The 12,692-nt window shown below is 40.7% G+C and overlaps 1 protein-coding gene across 1 annotated transcript in view; it reads left to right on the top strand.

Annotated features, from left to right (window-relative positions):
* DEPDC5 (DEP domain containing 5, GATOR1 subcomplex subunit) overlaps positions 1-11,309 on the top strand; it is a 60,813-nt gene extending 49,504 nt beyond the window's left edge. The window contains exons 33-43 of the mRNA XM_075276235.1: positions 45-107; positions 1,167-1,300; positions 1,377-1,460; positions 1,737-1,869; positions 1,952-2,060; positions 2,191-2,418; positions 3,264-3,433; positions 3,528-3,699; positions 9,698-9,764; positions 9,855-9,937; positions 10,059-11,309. Of these exons, the coding sequence (XP_075132336.1) occupies positions 45-107; positions 1,167-1,300; positions 1,377-1,460; positions 1,737-1,869; positions 1,952-2,060; positions 2,191-2,418; positions 3,264-3,433; positions 3,528-3,699; positions 9,698-9,764; positions 9,855-9,937; positions 10,059-10,354 (1,539 nt within the window). The 3' untranslated portion in view covers positions 10,355-11,309. The remainder of the gene's footprint in view (positions 1-44; positions 108-1,166; positions 1,301-1,376; positions 1,461-1,736; positions 1,870-1,951; positions 2,061-2,190; positions 2,419-3,263; positions 3,434-3,527; positions 3,700-9,697; positions 9,765-9,854; positions 9,938-10,058) is intronic.
* The last annotated feature ends 1,383 nt before the right edge of the window (positions 11,310-12,692 follow it).

Here is a 12,692-nt window from a genome sequence, read left to right as displayed (position 1 = left end):
TACCTCTCTTTATGCTTCTGTCTGCGCTGTCGCCTCCCTCTTAGGATGGGGCCTTCTTTATGGATTTTGTACGCAGTCCACGCACCGCACCATCCTTCAACCCACAGGTTAGTGACTGAGGAAACCACTACATTGTCAGCATACGTCTCTGCATGGACCTGTATACTTGTTGTCTCTAGAATGCTATATGCCTACATTCCTTTGAAGTTGCACTTACTGATGCTTGACAATAAGACATTTTTTTATCTTGTACACCAAGTTTTCTGTCACTCATTAGTTACTTTGCGTCTTATATGTTTCACTTACTAAAGTTTCATATACAGGAGCACGTGTTTAAGATAACTCATCAAAATAATCTGCTGAAATAATACATACTTGCATGCTATGTTTATACTTACGTTTTATATTGTGCATGTTAGTGTACGTTTGCCTTAAAATGTCTCTGTGTGGTTTTTTTATATACTCTAACCTGTGTCGTTAAACCCATAAAGGAAAGTCTGTATTGTTGGATAGTTATCGGACAATCCCACATGAGGTGGTTGATGTAATAGTAAAGTGAATCCAATTTGTTCATAACAACAGAAGAGAAAGAAATACACTGTGGGGATTCATCAAATCCTTTGTGTCAAGTGACATATTTGTGTCAAGTGATCCTTTTCCATAAATAGGCAGGATCACAGCATATGCCATACTCATCCACATTTATGCCACAGATTTGTGACTAAGTGCAATAGCTCCTGTTGGAAGCACCAAATCCTGATGAATCCCCCATATTATATTATCATGATACAAACTCCTAATTTAAGAAGAATTTGTGTCCACTTTCTTTCAGGAGTTACTTACTTCTTATGAATAGGGCATAACATCAAGACAGTGCTCACGTACCCTTCACATGTGACTTTGTTGATAACGAATACATTTGATTCCAACCTGCAGGTTCAGAACAAATTTCCTGGCCAATAAGTGTTGTGTAACTGCGCTTAGTGCAGCATTGGATGAATAGCGTTGAAGTTGCAAGTTATTAATCTTGTATACATTGCATAGCATAGTACATAATATCACACTGACTTTAGTACATGGTAGGACAGTATTTGACAAGTCTACAGTCATACGTATGTATTTTTCTACTTCTTATTCTAAAACTGGAAATCTTTTATATGTTTCAGATTTCTATTGACCAGACTGCATCTCCATACACTGATGGGAACAATGCTTTTGTAACAAACAATACCTCTCAGGAGAGAGCACTTAACCAAGTTGGGAACATAGGAGAACAACAGTTTTCCTCAGCTGAGTTGAGGTTTGAAGTGACCATTGTAATATGTGCTATTAAGGATCTCGTACATGGATTTCTAAATCCTATCATTCTTTCTTAGTGTGTCACAGGTATCTGGTGGTCCAAGTACCCTGCCTTCCAGTGCCAGTTTAAGTGAGATCCTGGAAGCTATGAAACACCCAAAGTAGGTACCTTGAGTGGTAGAATAAAGAGAAAAACTGTAGAACTTGGGATGCCTTTGTTGTTATTCCAAGGCAATCCCTATGGAAATGCTCAGATTTCTTGCTTGTATCATTGGAGGGCCCAGAAGACTATGTATATATCATATTTCTGCCTCTGGACTTTAAACCCTCCTGCAGATACTTAAAGAAACAATTGTAGTTTAGTGTTCACAGTTGTCTCCATGCTGTTCTCCAATAGGGTTTATAGTGGAAAGTTTTCAAGTGTGTTTTTCTTGTAGTACAGGTATTCCACTGCTGTCTGAACAGAAAGGTCTGCCTCTATGCTGCTTTATCAGTGCTGAGGTTGTGCATTGGCTTATCAATAACATAAGTTGGGTGCAGACTCAAGTGATGGCCATGGACATCATGCAGGTAAGAGCCTTGTCTTTCTGGGGTAACAAGTAACACAATTTTGTGCTGATCTATTTATCACACTTCCACTTTACGTTTGCAGAAAATGCTAGATGACCAATTCATAATGCATGCTTCTGGAGAAACTCTAAGAGCCTTCATCTATGGATTTTACCTTTATAGGATTTCTCCTGACAAGGATCCCGATAAAGGTAGGAGCAAGCACTTGATGAGATTTAGGAAGAAATCTAAAGATGATTTAATTAGAATTAATATTTACCACTGTCCACCTCTATACATTGGAATTGTTTCAAACACTAAACTTTCTGTTCTTTGTCATAGTGGCACCCAACCTGACACAACCGACATGGCATTCTGCTGCAATGGAAGATTTTACTGCCTTTCAACGGAAATGGTTTGAGGTGGCACTGGTGGAAGAAGAGCTACTACATTCTGAAATACCACCATTTTTATTGCCATGGTTGCCCAGTAGGCCCGCCTCTTATGCAAGTAGGCACAGCTCTTTCAGTCGCAGCTTCGGAGGAAGGAGCCAGGCCGCAGCTCTGCTAGGTAGCTGCCCGTAGAGGGCAGAGGAGCTAATGGAGTGCCAGGTCCAAGAAAATGATCTCCTGTGGACCATCTTTGATCTTGAAATGTGGCACAGCCTTTATTATAGTGTATTGTTTATTTTTTCAAATAGAAATACTAGAAATATAAGTAAGGCCCTCCTCCACAAATGGCATGGCAGCGTCAATACCTCAAGCAAAATGTATTCATTTGCTGTCTATTAAATTGATTAACTTTACAAATTCAAGGTGATCTATCAAACGATTAGCAAAGATTTGGCTCTGTAGGCTCTAGTATTACTGTTTTGTCTTTAAAAGCTGCTTTTGTTGTCATCCAGCATATTTCAGGACTCTGATTAAAACTCATCAATATCCTTTCTACATGATCTGTTCTCTCACGTAACTATTGAAGGGAGGCAGACTAGACCTCCACCATTACTGTGTCCATGTGACATCATTGGTTCCTCTCTTGGTTGACTGGCTGTAATACCATCTCCAGTAAGCTCCTCTCCCACCGGGTATCATGTAACCTGCATGCAATACGTTCACCCAGAGCGTTGGAACAAGCTCTGTTACCAGATGACTAACACTCTTACTTCTGGTGTTTCTACCATATGAGTATGATATCTGACCTGCATGTTTGATTGTGGTGTGTAAATAATAATGGTATATGGGCTAGTTTATGTTCTCCATGCTTGCTTTCATTAGTGCATGCTTTAGAGAATAAGCTGTATGCAGCAATTCACATCTGATTTTCCTTTTTTTGACTTATTTTCTATTATGGTTTTACACAGCAGAATCATATTTTACCAAATTAAAGATGGTTTTGTCTATCTTTGCCTTATATAGCAGCTACTGTACCAGACCAGAGGACTGTAACGTTGGATGTGGATGTTAATAACCGTACTGACCGGTTGGAGTGGTGTAGCTGTTACTATCATGGCAATTTTAACCTGACTGCTGCCTTTGAGGTTAAGTTACACTGGATGGCTGCAACTGCTGCTGTGCTTTTTGAAATGGTGAATATATTGACTTTCCTATAAAGGCCATCTTCCTTTTGTCATATATTCTTACCTGTCATTGAAATCAATCTGTTTATTCTTTCCCTTATAGGTCCAGGGTTGGCACAGAAAGGCTACATCCTGTGGTTTTCTTCTTGTGCCAGTTCTAGAAGGTCCTTTTGCTTTACCAAGTTATTTGTATGGTGATCCACTGAGAGCTCAGCTCTTTATTCCTCTCAACATTAACTGTTTGATAAAAACAGAGAGTGACCATCTATTTGAAGGTATGTAATGGCAGCCTAACATTGTCTGTATGTTCATCCAGATCTATGCATTGTAGATCACATGGTATATAAAGTCATTCTCCTCATGAAGGACACATGCCGTGAGTTTGCAGCAGACCCACTTGTGACAAAAAAACAGCCAAAGGCTAAGGCCACCTCCGTAGCGGGAAAACCCGCGGCGGAAATACATTGCAGTAAGAATTCCATCCACTTTGCAGGGACTGTAAAACACTGTTTTTTTGCCATGACATTTATGCCACATGGGGCCCAGCCAAAATTGGCTTGTTTGTGCAGCGATGTTTCACAAATACGCAGTTTTTTTTTCAGCTAGACTAGGTTTAAACCTTTGCATTACATTTGTCATTCAATAGTAATTTCGTTGTTTACTGCCATGGTGTAAAAATTTCTTCCTGGTCATGTGATTTATTAAGATCAGCATGCGACTCTTAATAATTAGCCGCACCACAGTGAGATGCGCTAAGAGCAAACATAGATTTAAGCTCTTATTTACCTTGGTTAAAAGGAAACTGTCATGGCAATTTGGGACACTAAAACACGCAGAGGTCCTTATGGACAGGAGGTTTAGCGTTTGTGATAAAGCCATCAGTGCCTGGAATAAAAAGAAGAAGCATTATACTTACCTTGCTACTGTACTCCTTGTGCCAGCGCATTTGTTCACAGACAGAGGAGTACACCTCGGCTTCAGTATGCATGCCCTGTACCTCTGACACGTGCACGGTGAAGCCGGAGTGTACATCCTTGACTTCACTGAAGAACCCCATCAGCACTGAGAGCAACAGAGATGACTCCGGTGTGTAAATGCAAGCACAGATTAATTTAAAACTGGTCAATTTGAGACCCTAAATGGTCTATAAGGACTTGTGGGTAGTGCTGTGTACCGTTAGGGTCCATGCACACTGAGGAAAATGGCGCTTTATTTGGCGCTGAATTTTCCACGCTGAAAAAAAAGCATCCCATTGATTTCAATGGGTTCTGCTAGCTTTTTTTTTTTCCGCTAGCGGAAATCAATGGAAGGCTTTTTTTTCAGCATGGAATAAAAAGCTAGCGGAACACATTGAAATCAATGGAACTGTAACTTTACTGTAAGGCTTGATTCACATATATAAGCTGTATCCAAATAGTTATCTGAGTTGGACACAACTGTTGACAATTTGGCTTGTCTGGTGCTCCATAACATGAAATGGTGCATACCGCTAGACCTATGAACAATCTACATCAAAAACGCACTACATTCAACAGTGCAACCACACTAAAGGCAAACTTGCTGTATATATGTGAATGCACCGTAATAAGCCTATTTGTGCCATCATATGAGCAGGATAGATTTTTTTTTTCCCTGAGAGTAATCAATGAATTTGATTATTTCCACGGAACAAATCCATCCTGCTTACGAGATAGGCAAGACGAGATCTTATAAGGTGTAAAGATTTGTTATAGATAATAGATTAGAAAATTGTAATTTTTTTTTTATAACTAGGAGGGAATAATCGATTAATGTTATAGATGCTGAGAGGAGAATTACAAATGTCTTTGTTAATTTATGTTGACTAAAAGACATAGCTGGAAAGCTAGTCTTCTACACAACAGTTGTGGAGCATCTGTTGCCCAAGTTTTTCCTTTGGGATCAGATGAAAAATGGGTGTAACTGTACCAGTACCATAACTGCTGTCTGGAACACTGCCAAATATAATGCCATCCCGGATCTCTGCTAGCAAGCAATGTTTTTTGTTGGCGGTATACTGTATGAAAAAGACACTATTATAGGGATTCTATCATTAATTTTTTTTTTTTTTTTACTTGAAAGCACATAGCTAAAGCATTTATAAAGACTATTCATCTCCTACCCTTATTTTGCTGATCCTCACCGCCGTTTTCAAATAATTCTTCTTTCTGTATTAGTACTAATTATGCTCAGAGAACAAAAGGGGCATTCCCCTTGTGGTCAGAGCACAGCATCATCATCTATCAAATCGTACCTTCATTTGGACGACTCCATTGGATTTCTCTGTCTCTTCACTGTGGCAGCAGCCGACAAGTGCAACTTTGGGAATCGAAATCCCCCACATGCGCAGATGGCTCTGCCACGTTAGCGTCAAGCAGAGCCAACTGCGCATGCTCTGTCGTCCATTTTGTGGCGTCCATACAACTACACAAGCGTACTGCGCAGGCGCAAAAAGGCCGATGGAGCATGTGCAGTCGGCTTTGCCCAAACCTGAAATAAATGTAGATGAACGGCCTTCATAAAGGCTATTCCTACGTGCTTTCAGGTTAAAAACTATTTTTTAATGACGGAATCCCTTTAATGGTTATATTTTAGTTCACAGACATATAATCATATTACAGAGGACCTGTAAACTTGCATGTCTGTTTTAGTAGTTGTGTTCTTCCTAAACTAACGAATATGGAGCAACTTTTCTATTTTATGGCGTTCCTCTGTGAACAAGGGGCTATTCATATCATATTTATAAAATTTGTTTCGTAGATCAAATTAGCAGCTTCAAAAACCAATAGCTATCTGTTCACAAAGACTCAGTTTTTTTAAAAAAAATGTATATGTTTCTGTCCTTACCAGTTGGGGGGGTGTCCCTATACTTTTTTTAAAAAAAAATAAAAAAAATCAACAAAACTTTATTAAAGGATCAAAGAAAGAACATAAGACATCAAAAAATAGATGGCCTCTCAGGGCCCCAAATAGATAAGGTCCACCCAATACAACACAGATTAGAAACTAATACAAAAGCCAGACCGCAGGAAAAACAGGTGTCAACTGTCCATAAAGAATGGGTCTGGGCTAAAGTCCAACTGGCTGAACGGAGAGAAAACAAAAGAAAGTAACAAGTAATGGACAAAACCAGCCCAGACAATACTCATATTCCAAATAAAGAACATATAAGTCTTAAGTCTTGTTTACTTTTTTTATGGAAGAAAATGTCTTGCAGGCAGGACTTTCTTCTCCATTAGAAAAGTAAGAGACAGGGTAACACGGTGGCTCAGTGATTAGCACTGCGGCCTTGCAGCGCTGGAGTCCTGGATTTGAATCCCACCAGGAACAACATCTGCCAGTAGTTTGTATGTTCTCCTCGAGTCTGCATGGATTTCCTCCCATTCTACAAAGACATACTTAAATGGAAAAAAAAAAAAAAAGTACATTGTGATCCCTATATGAGGCTCACAATCTACATTTAGAGAAAAAAAAAAGTAGGAGAAAAAGGACTTTCATAATGATATTGTGAACACATCTTATATTGTCATTAGTGCTGACAATATAAGATTGAGTAGGGCCAAAAGGTGACTAATGATAACCAATTGTCAATTTATTCATAGATAATCCAGAGAAATAACAGAAGGAAGGAAAAAAGTTGTAAGAAATATTAGTAATATGTATTAGGAATACCATTATTTACCTAAACAGACACATCAGGAGTGATGATGGGCTATCTGTGCCTCCATCTCTAAGCTCAACATAGGATTCTGCTGCAGACAGTGAGCTCAGGGATATATAGTTTATTTGTATTTGTCTGATCTGTAATTGCAAAAAGTCCAGTTGTGGACATGTTATCTGTATGTACATGCAATATCAAGTGGGGGTAAACCAACCACACAAGACAGGGGAGTAGCAAAGGGGGAAAAAAAAACCAAACACACACAACAGAGGGAAGGGAAGATTAGACACCCGTAAAATACAATACGGGTCCCAGGGAGCCCGGATAGAATGGAAGGTATCCAGAGTATTATTAAGGTTAGCTGTCAGAAACTCAAGACTCTTCACATCCTTCATCCTAACTAGACGCTCATGACCAGAAGATACCGCAGTACAGAGGTACAAAAGAGTCTGGATCCCTTGCCATTCAGGTGTCTGGGAGGGAGGTTCAGGAGATAGACAGGAGGATCAAGGGGGACTCCTGTAGGAAAAGAGCATCCATCAAAAACCTGACCTCCTTCCAGAAGCTCAGAACAAGGGTACAGGTCCAGTAAATATGATACAGAGTACCCTCTGCAATACCACAGCGCCAGCTCACTGAGGGAATTGCCAGGTTCAAGGCCTGAAGGAGAGTGTGGGTGTGATACCAATGCATCAACAATTTGTACTGAGTCTCCCTAAAGGTCACATATTGGGAGAATTTCTGAGCAAGGGACTACACATCCACTGTCCCAGGGATTTAGATCTACCCACCACCATCTGGACATGTAATGGTGACTAACGGGAGAGTCAATAGTATGGGAAGAAAGAAGCTGGTAGATTGAGGAGATAAGGACCCTGGTGGACATGCCCACATGGCAAATCTTTTCAAAGGCCGTGGGGAGTGATACCTTAAGAGACCCATGGAGAGAGTGGATGAAGTGGACCACCTGAGAGTAGCGAAGCCACTCAGTAGAAAGAAGATTCAAGTTAGTCGTAAGATATTCAAAGGACATGAGCTTCAATGTCATGGGATCAACGATATCAACAATCCAGAAAAGGCCTGGCTCAGACCACACCTTAACCATAGCAGAAATCAGACTATCTGGAAGGAGGGGATCATACAATATGGATACCATCGAGGAGCGGAAGGACATCAGAGTAAACTTAATGCAGCAGACAAGGGGAGGGGGAGCACCAAGGAGTAAAGGGTAGGTGTAAAGAGCCTGAATCGCCGCGATGAAGGGCCCCAAGAACCCAAATGCCCTCATTGTAGCTTGTATAAACGACCAATCTAGGCGGCCAAAAGCCTTCTCAGCATCCACGCTCAGTAGGAGGGCTGGGGTAGAATAATAATTGGCCACCTCCACCAGATCCACAGCCCTGACAACAGGGGATGAAACCCACTTGGTCCTTATGGACAAGAAGATGGAGCCAAACATTCAGCCTATTAGCCAGGAGTTTAGTGAAGACTTTCAAGTGTATGTTTAACAGGGCTATTGGGAGATAATTAGCACAGTCCTGTAGATCCTTACCAGGTTTGGTGACCAGTGTGAGGAGGGAGTATAGCATAGCATAGTTGGGGGAAATCGAAGAACCCGAGAGAAAGGAGTTGAAGAGATTCAAGAGGTGACCAGACAATTCGCTTTGGAAAACCTTCTAATAGTAGTAAGTAAAGCAATCTTGTTCTGGGGACTTACCATTAGGAAGGTCTTTCAGGACCCCCTCCAACTCTTCATTGGAAGAGTTTAGAAAAACCAACGCCTTAGGAGGAGAGACGCAGAAGATGGCAGTCAGCCAGATAGTCCACCAAGAGGGAGTGACCACCAGTGGGGCACAACGCCCTTGGGGGTGCAGGTTATACAGTTTGGAGTAGTAAGAGTGAAATGCCAGCGACACTGCGTTGGGAATATGCTAGAGGAATTATGGATAGAATGCAGTGTGGAAGTTGCACGGTGATCCCAGAGAGTCCTTTCCAGCACAGTGTGGGGTTTATTGCCTTGCTCAAAATACCATTGGTGGGAATACTAAAGAAGTCGCTGCACATGACGGGTCTCCATGGCATGGATATCCGCTCGGGCCATGACCAAGTGACATAGGACCCTCAGGGATGGACATACTGCTAAGGTAGATGTAAGGGAGTGAATGCGAGTTTGAAGGAGCTGCTCCTGAGCCTGCCTATCCATCTTAAGTCTTGAGCTAACATGATACAGTGGCCCCTCATGACCACCTTATGTACTTCCCAGAGGGTCACAGGGGAGTGAGTAAATCCTACTGCTTTCTAATGTGAACTCGATTCTTGAGATCAGTGCGTTGCCATAGACCCATGGGCAGATTTTTGTTGGACTGAGCAAGCATATGGGGCTGGTTTCGGTATGGTGTCAAATGATACATGGTCAGGTAAAGTTGTCAGTTAGCCTTTAGCCAGAAGTAGCCCTACAGCAAGTGCCATTAAACTATCACAAAATCACTCAGAGCAGCATAAATAACACAAGAAATAAGTTTTATATTGTGCTAAGAAATGTAGCTGTATATACGAAGCTGCCGAGCATCATACCAATCTCTTTTCTGTGTTAGGTTTAGGTTTTGAACCAGAGACATATTGGGAGCGAATGCACCTATTACAGGAAGCGATCGCATATCGGTAATATAAAATGTTACTTTTTTCTTTCTTTTTTTTTTAACTTGTCCATTTCACTTCTTTCTATAATATTGCATTTTCTTAATACTGTAGATTTGGCTTCATTCAAGATAAATATTCAGCAGCTGGATTCAATTTTCCATCTGAGAATAAACCACAATATATCCACGTAACAGGTAAATTAAGGAAAACATCTACTTTACCATCTATTTTCAATTAATTATTGTCCCAAATCCAGTATATCTACTAGCCAGTTGTTTGTTCTAATGGGTTCATTTATATTTTTATTCCTCCAAGGTACTGTGTTTTTACAGCTACCGTATTCTAAACGTAAATACGCTGCTGGCCAACAAAGACGAAGAAGAAATTCTGCAAGCTCTGCAACACAAAGCCTATTTGGTGAAGAAAGAATAGGATACAACTGGGCCTGTAATACCATGCTTACTAAAACCTGGCGCTCTAGTGGCACTGGAGACGAACGATTTGCTGACCGTTTGCTAAAGGACTTTACAGACTTTTGTGCCAATCGAGATAATAGACTTGCTGCATTTTGGGCCAGCTGTCTGGAGAAGATGAATATGAGTGAACCCTGAATATCTATGCTTTGCTAAATTTAATATTTTGCTTCATTTTAACTGATGTATAGGATTTAGGGGATGACCAACATGAAGTACTAGTTTTACTGCAGCTTTGCAAACCCCTATAACGTAAGGGAAATTGGAAATATTTGCCTAAAATAACATTGTTAGATAACACGCAGTGACAGATGAATGCCATACAGTGGTATCTGTCACCCGTTGCATCTCATTATAAAAAAATAATAAGTTTAATGTATACATATTTTACTCGATACCACTGTACGAAGCAGTGTAGTCTACTATGCAATTCCCTACATACTGACATATACCTACCTGGCAGATGGAGGACAAAAGGACACTTTTTTTTGCCCACCTTCTGATTACTGTAACCCATGGGACAGGTTTAACTTGTACATCAGGAGGTTTCCCCACATAAACGCTAAAGATACATTACAAATATGATAAGAACCCAGCCCAGGGGTAGGTTCACGAGATTGCATTTGGAGAGGAATTTATGGCAGTCTTTCATATTTAAAAACTGCTACACTAACAACCCTGTAGAAACCGCAGCAGAAAGCCAAGACTTGTCTAGGGTTTGCACATTTAAATAGACTCATACAATGGGGTTAATCAGTGCAAGGCCTTGTGTCATTGATTCAGCAGCGATTCTGCTATGGAAAACTCTGCAAGATCAAGCTGGATGCCTGTATTTCCAGTGCACTAAAAAAGAAGAGTCATCACTAAAGTCTAGAGCTGACACTCCTCTCCAAAAGCTACAGTGTGAACATAATCTAACAGTGGTCTTGTGTATGCCTTGTTTAACTAAACTTTCAGACAACTTTTTGTTTTGTTGCAGTATTTGGCTCCTCTCTGTGAAATCCTGCAGTTTTTCACTCTTTTCCTTCTGTAATGAGAGCCATTTCTGCCTCTCAATAATTGTTACTTTGTAGGGGAATAGAGGCTGTATAAACTATAGAGAAAATGAAGGGGGGGGGAGGAGGGTCGCTTCAAACAGTTGTCTCGGACATTATAAAACTTACAGACTTGTTTTGGGTGTCATATAAAAGAGGAGATTCTCTTCTTTCATGTGACACTAAAGAAGTGCTATCTAAATTATTTCCAGAGAGGTCGCTGGTTGAACACACAGTCTGAATTGGGATTATTATATGATTTTATTATACAGCTGCATATAAATATCCTAATGTGTCATATGCAAGAAGAGAATCTCCTTTCAAATTACACCAAAAGCAAGTTTTTAAGTTTTATAATGTCCAAGACAACTGTTTGAGTTACCCTCCCCCCTCCCTAATTTTCTCTAGACCTTACACAGCCCCGTACACCAAGGCCGTACTGCATACACGGTAACATTCAGTGAGTACACAAGCAAAGGAAACATTTTTTAAAAATTAAGGATTTCACAGAAAGGATCCAAAATGGAGTAATAAAGTATATTACAAAATTTATTTATGACACAAATACTACGAGAAAATCAAAAGTTGTCCAAAAGTTTAGTTACGCTTTCAAAATAAGAGAAATAAGCTTAAGCTGCAGCAAAACAAGTTTTTATTGTAAGTCATCTCTTAATGCAAGATTGATACTTTAACCTCTGTGAGGAATACCCATCTGCTCTGATGGCTGGTCCGATATGCAACCCAGAGCATTTGCGTTAGTCGACAGGGATATCTGAAGCAATAGGTCAGCCAGTTCCCCTATGGGGAATGATGGTTTTCTGAAATTCTAGGTTACCTTCCTATTACAATTAAAATGGTTGTACCACAAGCAACACTTATCTCCATAGAGTTGAGTGGATTGCCAGGGGACATGCCAAAACCTTTGTTCTGTTCAAAGGGGTGAACTTGGGGAACCCCATTCTTATGATCAGTGGCTCCCAGTAGTCAGACCCCCACCAATCACTAAGTCCTATCCTGTGGCTAGGGGATAAATGTTGTTTGTGACACATCCCCTACATATAACATGCGACCATTGTGTTCCCAACCTCTGCCATAGCTTGTACAGCTGCAGATTTCCATGGTTTGCACTGTAGTAGGAATGATTTCTTCATAGCCACCGTTTTGGCTGTTTTTTTTCTGGGTTGGGAGATTTGGTTGCTGTAGGTGACTCTGCAAGTGCTATAATCCCCCCCCCCCATAGTCACTTCTCTTGGCGTACGACCACCACGTGACAGTATGGCACTGTGCAGATGTAGGGTGACTGGCATGGGATCCTATGACTTGCAGAATGTGTGCCAGCCTGAACACCTGTGGCACTCTGTCACCCCTATGTATGATGGGACCTCAGGGTGAGGTGGCAGAGTTGGATTGCGTGCAAATAAAATTCTAATATAAGCCATGAC

This window comes from Leptodactylus fuscus, chromosome 1 (assembly GCF_031893055.1).
Source record: "Leptodactylus fuscus isolate aLepFus1 chromosome 1, aLepFus1.hap2, whole genome shotgun sequence".
Lineage (NCBI taxonomy): Eukaryota > Metazoa > Chordata > Amphibia > Anura > Leptodactylidae > Leptodactylus > Leptodactylus fuscus.
The sequence above is the reverse complement of the archived record's forward strand: the minus strand, read 5'-3'. Positions and strand labels throughout refer to the sequence as shown.